Raw genomic sequence first — 12,688 nt, forward strand, 5'->3', positions numbered from 1 at the left:
AACGGCAAATATAAATAAAGTCATCATCACTTATCACTACACACAGAGCATGTCAGTGGACCTTGTTCAGAGAATGGCCTGATGCAACACATCAGATAAAATGCCAGACTTTAACAGAAAAGGACAACGAACCAGGTTATAGCAGCAGATGCATATTTGACATTTTATTGCTATAATCCATCAGGTGTAGATCACACAGCACGATCGTTCCCTCTCTGTGGACACACAGCCGTTACCCAGCACCTTATCCAAACCTAGGCAGCATTACAGTTTTCTTTTCTCATGAAAGACATTATTTTTTCTTTACAACCACTTTAGGCTCTTTATCCTAAAGCCTGATTCATACTTCGTTGCGCGTAGAGAGTAGCAGACCTACAAGTTCACTTGCGAGGTCTAGCTAGTCTCTGCCTCCGTGCATGAATTCAATTTGGCCTCAACAGTTCAAAATAAAATAAAAAATACTCCCAAGGGAATTGATTCAAAACTGTAACAGGGGAGGGCGGAGATAAGACTGCGCCCCAAGCCCAGACCCCCCGGGCCCAGTTTTAGTTCTTCATTACAAAATGGGAGTCTGGTTAGGAGGAGACGTCGTCAGGCTCACTGATTTCAGATCAGTGTTTTTGGCGCTGTTCTTGCAGACTTTGGGGGAAATCACAGACGATCTCGTCCCACAGGTGGTGATTTGAGGGGGGTGTCAGAACAGAAACATGGTTGGGGGTGGTGGAGCTCGAGGGCCAGGCACAGTGATACAGGCAGCGTGGTCAAGTCCATTCTAAAGAGGTTTAGAGGTTAAACGCACACCTTAAGCATGGTCCTCGTCCTTTGGGATTTCAACTTCCAGGCCAAAAAGTTGAAAGAATCGTCACCGCATTCCCGTTGAGTCATCTTCGAAGTGGGACACTGGACAGTTGGTTGATGTTGGTTGTTTTGTTTTTTGTTTGTGTTTTTTTTTTTACAAATATATTTTTGTACACAATAATAGCAATTCTGGTTCAAATGACAAAGAGGATTTGTAGTTAAAATACAGCGACTGTAATAAAATAACATCTACATGTACTGTACCTGCAACCCTGTTTTATTACAGAGTCCCAATAAAACAGTTCCGATAGATGTACGTCTACAAACTCAACAGAGGGAGCTGTGATTATGTTTGTTACACAATAAAAATCGGATCTATGTGTTATCACTGTTCAGGTTTGTTACATTTATAAAAGAAGGGACTCTTCTTTTGTCACAAAGATAATTGGTCAGAGGCAGATCACCAACCATCTGCAGCGCAGCAGGCTCCCTCTGGTGGCCAGCAAGTGATGTCTCAAAACAAAAACTAAAGACATCCACAGAGATTCTTCTCTGACAGATAAAAAAAAAACACACGCGCACACACATACTTTGCTCTCTCCAAGCAGACAGCTCCATTCCATGTTAAGTGTTGAATGGGAGTCCTGTTACTTTGCGCCCATTGGATTCCATGTGCAAAGGGAAACAAGGAATGACTCTCGTTGCCTCTGTGTCTTGGCTCTGACCCTCACTCTGGCACCGAGGACAACGGCAACAATCCATACCGAGGTATCCTTCCTTGGACTTCCCCAACTCCCCAATTCATCGGCTATAGTGTACACATCTGGGCGGGAGCGGGGCACAGACAAGAAAGAGACAACAAAAAAAGCGTTTTAGCGGCAGATGCCTGAACATGGCACGTCAAAGGGGCATGAAACCCATAGCGATTTTATAGTTTGCTCTCCTGTGGAATGCTGAATTAAACAACATAATGAAAACCTAGAATAAGCATTGCAGTTGTCTTTTTTTATGTCCAAAGTATTTGTATTTGTATTTAAGTTCATACATTTAACATGAGTATAATTAAATGCATTTGAAATAAAAAAATGTTACTTCAAAAATAGCAACAACAAAAGAAAACAGTATTCCAATTCAAAAATAGCAAGAAAAAAAAAAACAGCAAGTTTGCTACTTTTGTGTGACAGAATGATAGAAGCAGGGCATTAATTAACAAAACGGAGATGAAAGGTGCCTTGCACATTGCAACCATGCCTTTTTCGGGTACTTTGGACAATTTATCTGCAATAGCAGATGTGAATCACCAAATTAGTTTACTTTGATTTATTTGTTGTTATCATTATGATTATTACTTGCCCTGAAACGGCTGGGATTCTGTGAATGTATGTATGTATGTATGTATGTATGTATGTATGTATGTATGTATGTATGTATGTATGTATGTATGTATGTATGTATGTATCTATGTATGTATGTATGTATGTATGTATGTATGTATCTATGTATGTATCTATGTATGTATGTATGTATCTATGTATGTATGTATCTATGTATGTATGTATGTATGTATGTATGTATCTATGTATGTATGTATGTATGTATGTATCTATGTATGTATGTATGTATGTATGTATGTATCTATGTATCTATGTATCTATGTATGTATGTATGTATCTATGTATGTATGTATGTATGTATGTATGTATGTATGTATGTATGTATGTATGTATGTATGTATGTATGTATGTATCTATGTATGTATGTATGTATGTATGTATGTATGTATGTATGTATCTATGTATGTATGTATGTATGTATCTATGTATGTATGTATGTATGTATGTATGTATGTATGTATGTATGTATGTATGTATGTATGTACGTACGTACGTACGTACAGTATGCAGGTGTCCCCCTACAGCCAATTCTTTTGGTTTGGTATACAAGAGCGCTCTTGGTAATGTCTTCATTAACGGGCGAAGACATTAGGGACATGAGGCCAGCAGCGCACACCACGTGGCGCGTTCTGCTTGCGCACAAGTAGGCCATGTGTGGCCTGCTTGAGCGTAAGGCGCAAGTTGGCACCTCGACAGCGTGCCGTTCTAGTTATTTGTTTGAACTGTATATTATTTTCTTACGATATATGACAAGCATCCGAAAATAAAAATGAACTGAACGGAGAGTGTTCCTACCCTTGGCAAGGAATCTCAGTATCCGGCGTTAGCGTGTGCGCTAACAGTCACCAGACCATGGAAGTCTTCCCAGGCTCTGGAAGCACAAAACACACGCAGTAACATCTACAGATAACAGGTGGACTGGGCTGGATTAACACGATTCGTTTTGATTCCATTATGGATCCAGCCAGTCATTGCATTATACCAGACAATGCACAGTATTATTTGATTTATAAAAAGGAAACCAGTCATCATAATATCATATGGGAAGGATTGCAGAATCTTGATTTTATTTGTCCTTAAAAGTTAACTAAATTAACACATTTGTTTCAAGCCATCCTTCCCTGCGAGGAAGTGGGCTTATTTTCTTCACAGGAACAGTATATATACACACACACGTGTGCGTGTCTGCGTGCGAGATTAGATCAAATATAAATGTACAATTCAGACTAATCAGAGTGATTTACTAAGTACATGGTTTCAGCGAATATCAACCAAGTACGTTAAACACAACAAGCCGAGTGTCATTTGGTTTCCTTTGCTAAACCTGTAAAGCCTGTAGAACCCTTTGAGAACGTGACAGTGATTAAGGCACATACAAAACAAAAACAGGTAGGACTTGACTCTGCAAGAAAATATCAATACATTTGTAATGACATGTTATATGAATGATACGGCATTGAGTAAAACTATATATATATATATATATATATATATGTATCTCTCTCTCTCTATGACTTTTCCATTCTTAGAGATAAGAAAATGTTAATGCTTTTGCTTAGATTGTAAAAAAGGTGATGTTGGATCATCATCATCCAGGGACTGATAAGTACAAATGCAGATACCACTGTTCTGATTGCATGAAAAAGAAAACTGTTTTAATGCATATGGTAATGTGTGGTAATGTGTTTAATTATACATCACCTTTTTAACAGTATCAACATACAGTATATTGCAATATAATTGAGTCGTAACCACCGCTATCGTGATATGTATCATGTAACCAGGTACTTGCTAGCACACGGGTCTACAACAAAGCCCGACCTACATTATAGGTTCACACATTTACCACTTAGGCAGTACTTTACACGTTGTCATGCAACAGAATCGCACCACAAAAACAGCTGACCTACCAGCTCGTAACGTGTCACGTCAGAGGCGCAACGGGTTTGCGAGCTTGTAGATCTGCTTATTTTTCTCTCTCAAAATAAAATGACAAACTGATGATGAGAAGAGAAAGCAGACAGAGAGATAAATAATAAACTGGCGATCAAACATACATACTTGATGCTGTCTGTGTGCGTCTTGTACTCCATGATGGTGTTGGGGGGCAGGTTGAGCACCCGCCGCAGGGTGTCTCTGATGCGCGCCGTGGTCGCCTGGTCGCTCGCCGTCTTGTTCCAGATGGAGATGATGTCCTCCTGGGAGGCACGCATTCAAAGATTATATCTCATGGCCAGGCCTGTCACAATTATTACAGAATTGTCTAATCGCAATTATTTGACATTATCGCAATTATTTTGTCATAATTCTTCATAATCGTTTCCTTGTTGAAAAATGTTCATATATTTCCTTGTTGAAAGATTTTCATATATTTTCACATTTTCTGTGATGTAGGCGCATAATGTAGGCGCATGATGACGCGTTGTGAGCATGTAGATCGCCTATTTCCACTATCAATGTTCGTTTCTAAGTATAAAGTTGTCAAATATGTCAGTAGTGTCTTTGTATGTTTAGGTTATGTGTCATATCTGCCATGTGCAACTTCCAAGCCTACAAGCCAAACAGGAATGTAGCTGTCAACGACAAAAACACAATTAAATCGCTAATCGCAATTATTTGAGTGACAATTTATTGTCATGTAAAATGTCATAATCGTGACAGCCCTACTTACGGCTGAACTTTTTTTTTTTAAATCTGCGATTTGTGAAACAGTGAACAAAAACAGACAGACAGACAGACAGACAGACAGACAGACAGACAGACACACAGACACACAGACACACACACACACACACACACACACACACACACACACACACACACACACACACACACACACACACACGTGTAACAAACTAGCACTGTTACAAAAATGCTTTAGCACAAATAAAATAGATCCACGTTGGAGCTGGGCAATTAACCGAAAAGATATCAAAGCTGACTGATATTTAGAACCAATTAACCCCCTTGCCTTTGCTCATGTTGGTTCATTCAAGATAATGTAATGCTAATAAATTCTTATTATAATCGACTAAATCATTTAAATTAATCTGATTAATCACCTTGTTGTACAATGGTGGCGTGCAAATATAGCCAATCTGTAGGCCCACACCACGTCACATCATGGCACGTTGTGAGCTTATAGATCTACTAGGCTATTTTTGCCATTACATTTTTTCATTACTCGTGTCTGTCTGTCTCGCAATAGGCTGATCAGTATACTATCTGCCAGTAGTGTGTGAAAGCACACATTCGTGGCTGTTTACTTTGGTGTACATGTGAGGCTCCCCTCACAGCTGATAGTTTATACTTTACTACTTGGTTGAACAATGTGACTTGTGCAAATATTGTCAAATCCACCAGTCCTGCTACTTCATTGTGGGGGAAGTGAAATGGCAGAATTCATGTTATACAGTATATCCCTTGATGGGACGTTCTCTAGCACAAAGAAAAAAATATGGAATGAAAAATGTGTACGAAGACTATTATTAAATATTGTCTGAATCTACTTTAATATATTTGAGACTGCAACGACTGATTATTTGTATAGCAATTATTCCGTTGAAAGGAATAATTGATAAAACATCTTTTTAAACTAACTTTAATTTAGTTAGGGAAAAAAAGGGTTGTTTTAGTTCGTAATTTATTTTGGTCATGATTTAAAAGAGTAGTTCACCCCCAAAATGTTTTTTTTTCTATTGATTAGTCATGCCATGGAGACAAGAGTTCAATATTTTTTTATTTTTTTTTAGATCAATTATCGATGTTGTTTGTGATTTTTCGTTTGTTTTTTATAATCGATTAAACTGATTAGTTCAGTTAACTATTGCACCCCTAATATCATGTTGTGTAAGACGGTACACAACATTGCTCACTCAGGCAGCCAGGAAGCAAACTCATATTTGCATGAACATCATTTCTTTTACTCGCCCCAGGCAATCAGGCAACCGTTAGTGCTTTCTTCTGCCCTTGCATTCCTATCTTCTCTTAGTCATATCCAAGCCAGGCAGGAATTGCCTGCTACTGAACGCAAATCTGTGTCACTTTAGATTTGAACCACTTTAACCATTATTTTATGCTGTAACTAATACAAATATCAGATATACAAGCTCACAGCGTGGCACCGAGTGCTGCTCTGCAAGCTTGTAGATCTGCTATTTTTTTAAAGTCGTGAACATTTGTACAAATCTTTGAATATTTTTTACCCGATTCTATAAATGTCTTCTAAATCCTTCTAAATCAGTGTTTCTAAAACTTTTTCATGTCCCAGGACCCCCCAGAAGCAAATATTTGAGTTACAAATGTTCGCTTTAAAAAAGTTATATACAAAGATTTGCTAAGTATTTCAAGATTTTTCAAAAATAGCAGATCTACAAGCTCGCAGCGGGGCACCCTGTGCTGCGCTGTGAGCTTGTAGAATTAAGCCCTTTACCATGAGAGGGAGTGGGTTGTTGGCTGATTTACTGTTTCAGGGTTGTGGCACGAGGCGAAAGTGCCACAACCCTGAAACAGTGGTAAATCAGCCAACAACCCACGACCCTCGAATGGTAAATTGCTTTTCTACCACTTCTACCATATAAATGAAAGAAAACACAGTTGTAACTTGCAAGGTTATTTAGTTATAGAACTGCAACACAAACAGTGGGCGGGGTCCATGAGCCAACTCAAGGTTGTTGACTGATTTACCACTGTTTTAAGCCAATCAGAATCCAGTATCTGAACATGTGACCACAAAAAGTGGTAGAAATGCTCTTTTTCAATAGCTAAAGCATAGAATAATTGCAGTCCTAAATGGGTTCAAAAGGAAAGACAGGCCGCGGTGTGTTTGCTGTGTACCTGGAAGCGCACAGACACCACGGCACCACAGATCTCCTCTCCCACCATGAACTGCTCCCCCAGCATGGCCAGGATCAGGTTCTCCCAGCAGCGAGACGCCAGGCCCTTCCGCAGACGGATGATCCACTTGCCACCCATCTTATTGGCATCGTCCTGGACATATCCAAAAACACAAGACTTATAAACGTACAATAGGTGTATGATACAGCATTTATTTTTGTACACGTACAGTATAGCCGGTAGCTGGATGTATGGTGCATTATACACACACTCGTAAATTCCACTACCAAATATCATTGGAGTGTTTTGTGTTTGAGCTGCGTGTCTGCTGGCTTAGAATTATTTCTTGAAAAATAGCAGATGTACAAGCTCACAGCGCGGCACCAAGTGCCGCACTGTGAGCTTGTAGATATGCTATTTTCGAAAAGTCATGGAAATTGTGTGCAAATCTTTGGGGGTCCTTGACATGAAAAGGTTTGGGCATCACTGACATAGAAACATAGGTTTTTCATAAAAACCTTTAGAAGGATTTAGATGACACTTACAGAATCGAGTCAATATATTCAAAGACTTGCACACATTAATCGTTTTTTGTTTTTTTTCAAAAATAGCAGATCTACAAGCTTGCAGCGCAGCACTCGGTGCCTCGCTGTGAGCTTGTCAGTTATGCCCGATTTATACTTGGTTGTGTGCCATGTGGTGCACCGACAATAGGCGATGTACGAGCATGTAGATTGTATATTTCTGCCACTCAACACTGGGGCGCAAATAATTAATATGCTGGTATTGGTATCGGTGAGTATGCCAGTCTTTGCTCTTCCCATACCACATCATTTATCACGTTACCTGTTACTATCCACTTCGTGCCGTGTGGCACATTGATTGATTGATTGATTTGGACACAACATGAAATAACACTGACAAGTACAAACAACACAGCATTGCAGCACAGTCCGGTTACGCATCCAGTCCAAAAAGGAACATCCCAATAAGACCTTTACGGCTTTACAATACCATAAGGCCTTCACAATTCCTCACATGACGATATGTCATTTACAGTAATCAATGCTTCAGTTGATGTTGCACTACTGTTTTGATTTAGTGTTCTCAAACCTTTTAATTTCAAGGAACCCCATAACTCTGAGAGTGTATGGGTCCATTAGGTTCCATTTAGTTGCAAGGGTTCATTTGGAACACCCTCAAGGAACCCTGAGAGTCCCTGGACCCCACTTTGAGAACCATGGTCCTAGATTTGTTTTAAATTACACAGTTATCGGATCCGTACTCAAGAGTTGGTACCGACCGATATGCTTATGGGAAGGAAAAAAAAGGTTTCGGTACATACAAAGAATTATAAAAGCGACATCCTGCTGACCATTATGCATGATGAAAATAGGTACGGACTGTAGAGTTAAGCCAGGATCACCCACCTCCCACATAGGTTTAATCATAGGTACGGACTGTAGAGTTAAGCCAGGATCACCCACCTCCCACATAGGTTTAATCATAGGTACGGACTGTAGAGTTAAGCCAGGATCACCCACCTCCCACATAGGTTTAATCATAGGTACGGACTGTAGAGTTAAGCCAGGATCACCCACCTCCCACATAGGACTGTAGAGTTAAGCCAGGATCACCCACCTCCCACATAGGTTTAATCCCTTCCTTGAAGAGGTGAAAGTCGCTGTGACCCGTCAGATCCCCGGGGCGGATCATATGACTGTAGAAACGCCAGAACTGCTCCACCTGTGGAAGAAAGAATCAGCTTAATTGTCACATCACAGGTTTACAGAAGTGAAAAGGTTCTATCATTTAGTCATTTCCATAGAAAGAAAGAAAGAAAGAAAGAAAGAAAGAAAGAATAGGGGGTGGGAAGAGAGCTCAATCAAAGAAAACAAATTGTCTACACATATTTACACATAGTACCTGAGGTAAGATATAGAGGTGCAAGAGGATAGCAGCAGATGTAACTGTACGTGATACGTAGGAGGAAAGTCTATTATAGTGCGGGACTTAGATGGACCGATTGCAAAATTCTTGGCTGATACCGATTCACCGGTTTTATGAAGGTCTGACCTGCCAAAACCGATTTTTCCGATACCGATGTCTTTAGCTAAGAACTAGAAAATAGGGTTGCTCCAATACCATTTTTTTCAGGCCAAGTAGGCCTACAAGACATACTTCAATTTGAGTACCAATAAGCTAGAAGAACACTAATGCCAAATCAATCACAATAGTACAATATCCAAAATCACAGACAATATCCAGTCTAATATGACCGTCTGGACTAGGCAGGAGGAAAGCAGGTGACTCATGCTTTTTTTCCCCTTCTTTTTGGAGACGACATTGACACAGGATTATGGAATATATCCTTACATTGCAAAGGTAATCAGCACCATCTGTATTCTGTAGGCTGCCACTAAGTTGACTGGCTGCTACTTTCTAATGTTTACTTTAGTCACAGGACCAGAGCATCATGCTGTGCAGTGCCATAGACACAATTGGCATAAAACCGGTATTTATGTCATTGACCTGCCGGTCACCTATTCGGCAGGTATGATATCAAACCGGCCGAATCGGTGACTGGCAGGTCATTTTTGATATTGGCCGATTCCTATTTCCATCCCTAATTGTAATGCAATTCCCCCAGGAACCTGTATTTTTCGACCAATCTCAGGGTTTCATGCCCGGTAAATGTAAACAGATCTGTAAAAGCATCCATGTATTGAGCTTGTACATCGGCTACTTTCAGCGAGTGGACGCCATCGCACTACTGACTACAAATGAAGCATATATGCGGGGAACTGACCGAGGAATAGGGCTTTCACGATACTTAAGTTAAATGAATTGCGATTAAAGATTTAATTGTGAATCTGTCATTGAACATTATGAATAAAAATGTAATTTCTGTTTGGCTTTTGGGCTTCGGAAACAAAGTTGTAAAGGGCAGATATGACAAAACACAATTATCAATTATTTTATCCTCTCAAAAAAAGTTGCGACGCGTTTTGAGCTTGTATGCACAAAACCTGTGTGCTATTTCCACTATTTATTCATTTATTTAATGTTTGAAAATATCATGATCATTTTTTTTTATTATTATAATGATTATGCAAAAATAAAATAAAATAAAAAACATTATCTCAGATAAGGAGATTATGTAGAAATTGTGACAGGCCTACCGAAGCAAAGCTTCCAATCGGCTTGATGTTCTGTTCGTAGCTCTGGGTGCTTGCGGGTCTCCCTGGGGTGCGTCTGGAGTACCAGAAGGTGTAGTTATACTGAAGAGTGTGCTCTCCTACTCCCGGCACTGCGATCTGAAAAGGAGACGAAACGCAATTCGTCTTCAGGACAAATGAAATGAGTCAGAGTCAGTTGTTGTCTTTTGGTCCATTACTGCATTACTGTCCATTCAACAGGGGGTCCTGGACCCCCAGTGGGTCCTCAGAGTTACTATGGGGAGTCTGCTAAATCTTTTGAGATGGGAGCTTTTTTTCCCACGTTTTCTACATTAACCACTTGAACCCTAGCGTCCATATTCTGAGGAGAACTGCGAGTATTGGCAGTTCAAGTGGTTAAATGCCCGAGAACAAAAATTAACATGAATCCCAAATACACTGAGGATCGTGCTGTCAAACAATGACACTATATGGAATCTATGAACATGTTTTGGGGGTCCCTGCTTCATCTCTCTCTATCAACTAAAGATTCCTTGGCCTGAAAAATGTTCATCTCACCCGCTGCTTCTTGACAGAGTTCTGTTCCTTGTCCTCATCTTCGTTCCTCTCCTTCTCACCGTCTTTCGGTGAGCCTTGGTCCTGGTCGTGATCCCCACTGTCGTCATCTTTCAGACTGTCACACAAGAGAGGACATCATGTTAGCGGCTTTATAAAAGATGGTGCAATTCAGAAGATGGTGAGATAGAGATATGCCATCCCGATTGGAGCCAATAAAAGCGACATGGTACACATTAACACATCCTACAAAATGGTCCCGAGTGGGCGCTGGCGTCAGACGAACGTCCTATTTGCTATTTTCAGCAAAAAACGACTGAAACCTGTAAGGGCACGATTACGCCTACCTGTTCTACCTATGAGGGCGGATTCTGCCAATGAATTTCAAAGGGAATGGAGTGGCTCGCTGCCATTTGCAGATTTCTGCAAAAAGACGATCCATTCCCATTTAAATGCATGGTAGAATAAAAGTGAGGTGTGACAATGGGACTTTCTGCATAATGACTACTTTTACTTGGCACTTTAAGTACGATTTGATGCCAATACTTACAGAGAATTTCTACATTGTGGTGCTTTGATTTAAAAATGTGAGTACTTCTTCCACCACTGCTTGTCAATCAGTAGATGTCCTACCCGACACCAGGGTGTAAATGTCTCTGACTGTCTCAAATGGAAGATTTAGGGAGACCACCTCCACCCACTGCAGTATTGGCATACTGATACTCTCACCTGCTAACAGCATTGGTTGCTAAACTGTTCTTTACAATATAAATATAACAGCTCCAGATTACGTGTTGTTGGGATTATCATCACAAATGAGAAGAAAGCAGGCATAATCTAATCTGTCCCCAAATAATGCATTGTCGTCTGTGACCTGGTCTGTCTGTCTGTCTAGGGCCGGCATATGATAGCGCGTGCGTGCAGTGCGCACACACGCACGCTGCACACCCACCCATATGTCACCCACTCATAATACAAAGTGTGTATTTGATTCTCCATCCAAACTACACGTGATGGTCATGGGTTGCTTCACCAGTGTCAATAAAGAACGAGTCCCAAACGCAGCTCAAGATAGTTTGCGTCCGACTTCGCCTGCACCTCCACCCGGCCTCTCAACCTACTGGCACGCCGAGGCTTCAGCGCAGGCCCCGGGGTGAGCAGGGCCTGGTGCACGGCGTTGCAAGCAACAAGGCTAAAAAAGGCTCGTTTACGCTTTCAGTTGCGTGCTGTGCTGGCGTCGCATGCAGTAAATAGCAGATCTACACGCTCACCACGCGTCACGTACGTGACCCGTGGTGAGCTTGTAGATCTAGCCATTTGACGAGCACGACACCGGCACGCAACTAAAGTACAGAAATAACAGCAAGGCTATATTGCTAAAACACACACTGACAGACAGCAGCATGGCTGCGTTCTTCCTGCAACACAGAACGACCAATTCAGCTTTTATAAGTCATGTTTTATTGTTGTTTACTGACATAAAGCCACGCTATTAGTGCGGCGGCGTGCGGTCGTTGTGTTTACACGCGTCAACGTTACGCTAGTAAACAATTTAAAGCACTTGCAAAAAAAAAAAAAAAAAAAAAGCCGACACACCTCTTTTTCTCACACACCGCTGCAACAACAACACTTTGACAACATTATTATTGAACACTACGACGTTCTGCTCCGTGCTATTAGCGTTAATTAATCGCGGGTGGCTTAAATTACTCACGCGTCAAATTTGTTGTTCATTATTTATTCTCTACTAGGATATGAAGTCTTGTCTGATGCGACCACCGCCAGTAGTCCTGCGCACGCACACACACACACACAGCCTCCTCCTCTCAGTCCTCAATGAATTCCGCAGGAATGGCGGCGTGCACGTCGCCCCGACACGCGCGCGTGCACGCACGTACACTCGTCGTCGTCGGTGTGTGTACGTGC

At 41.0% G+C, this 12,688-nt stretch overlaps 1 protein-coding gene across 3 annotated transcripts; it reads right to left on the bottom strand.

The window, feature by feature from the left end:
• Window positions 1-136: 136 nt before the first annotated feature.
• Window positions 137-12,609, bottom strand: eif4e2 (eukaryotic translation initiation factor 4E family member 2). Of its 3 annotated transcripts, none has more exons than XM_080725387.1 (8): window positions 12,477-12,609; window positions 10,766-10,880; window positions 10,211-10,345; window positions 8,670-8,774; window positions 7,029-7,181; window positions 4,254-4,390; window positions 2,988-3,063; window positions 137-1,621 (listed from the first exon to the last, which is right to left on the bottom strand). In XM_080725387.1, the coding sequence occupies exons 1-7, from the start codon at window positions 12,494-12,496 to the stop codon at window positions 3,003-3,005; spliced, it is 726 nt and encodes a 241-aa protein (XP_080581513.1). In that variant the 5' UTR covers window positions 12,497-12,609; the 3' UTR covers window positions 137-1,621; window positions 2,988-3,002. The 3 variants fall into 3 exon arrangements, with proteins under 3 accessions (XP_080581513.1, XP_080581511.1, XP_080581512.1); XM_080725385.1 differs by having other exon boundaries at window positions 10,211-10,372; XM_080725386.1 differs by having other exon boundaries at window positions 4,250-4,390; window positions 10,211-10,372.
• Window positions 12,610-12,688: the final 79 nt, after the last annotated feature.

The sequence above is a fragment of the Nannobrachium achirus genome (assembly GCF_963921795.1).
Source record: "Nannobrachium achirus genome assembly, chromosome: 5".
NCBI classification, from domain to species: Eukaryota; Metazoa; Chordata; class Actinopteri; order Myctophiformes; family Myctophidae; genus Nannobrachium; species Nannobrachium achirus.

Excerpts from the sequence above, each read along its gene's own strand:
- eif4e2 (XM_080725385.1), bottom strand. The coding sequence starts at position 12,496 with ATGAACAACAAATTTGACGC. Across the intron at positions 7,182-8,669 it reads GGATTAAACCTATGTGGGAG|GACGATGCCAATAAGATGGG; the intron begins GTGGGTGATCCT and ends GGATATGTCCAG. Across the intron at positions 3,064-4,253 it reads ACGCACACAGACAGCATCAA|AGCCTGGGAAGACTTCCATG; the intron begins GTATGTATGTTT and ends TTGTGCTTCCAG.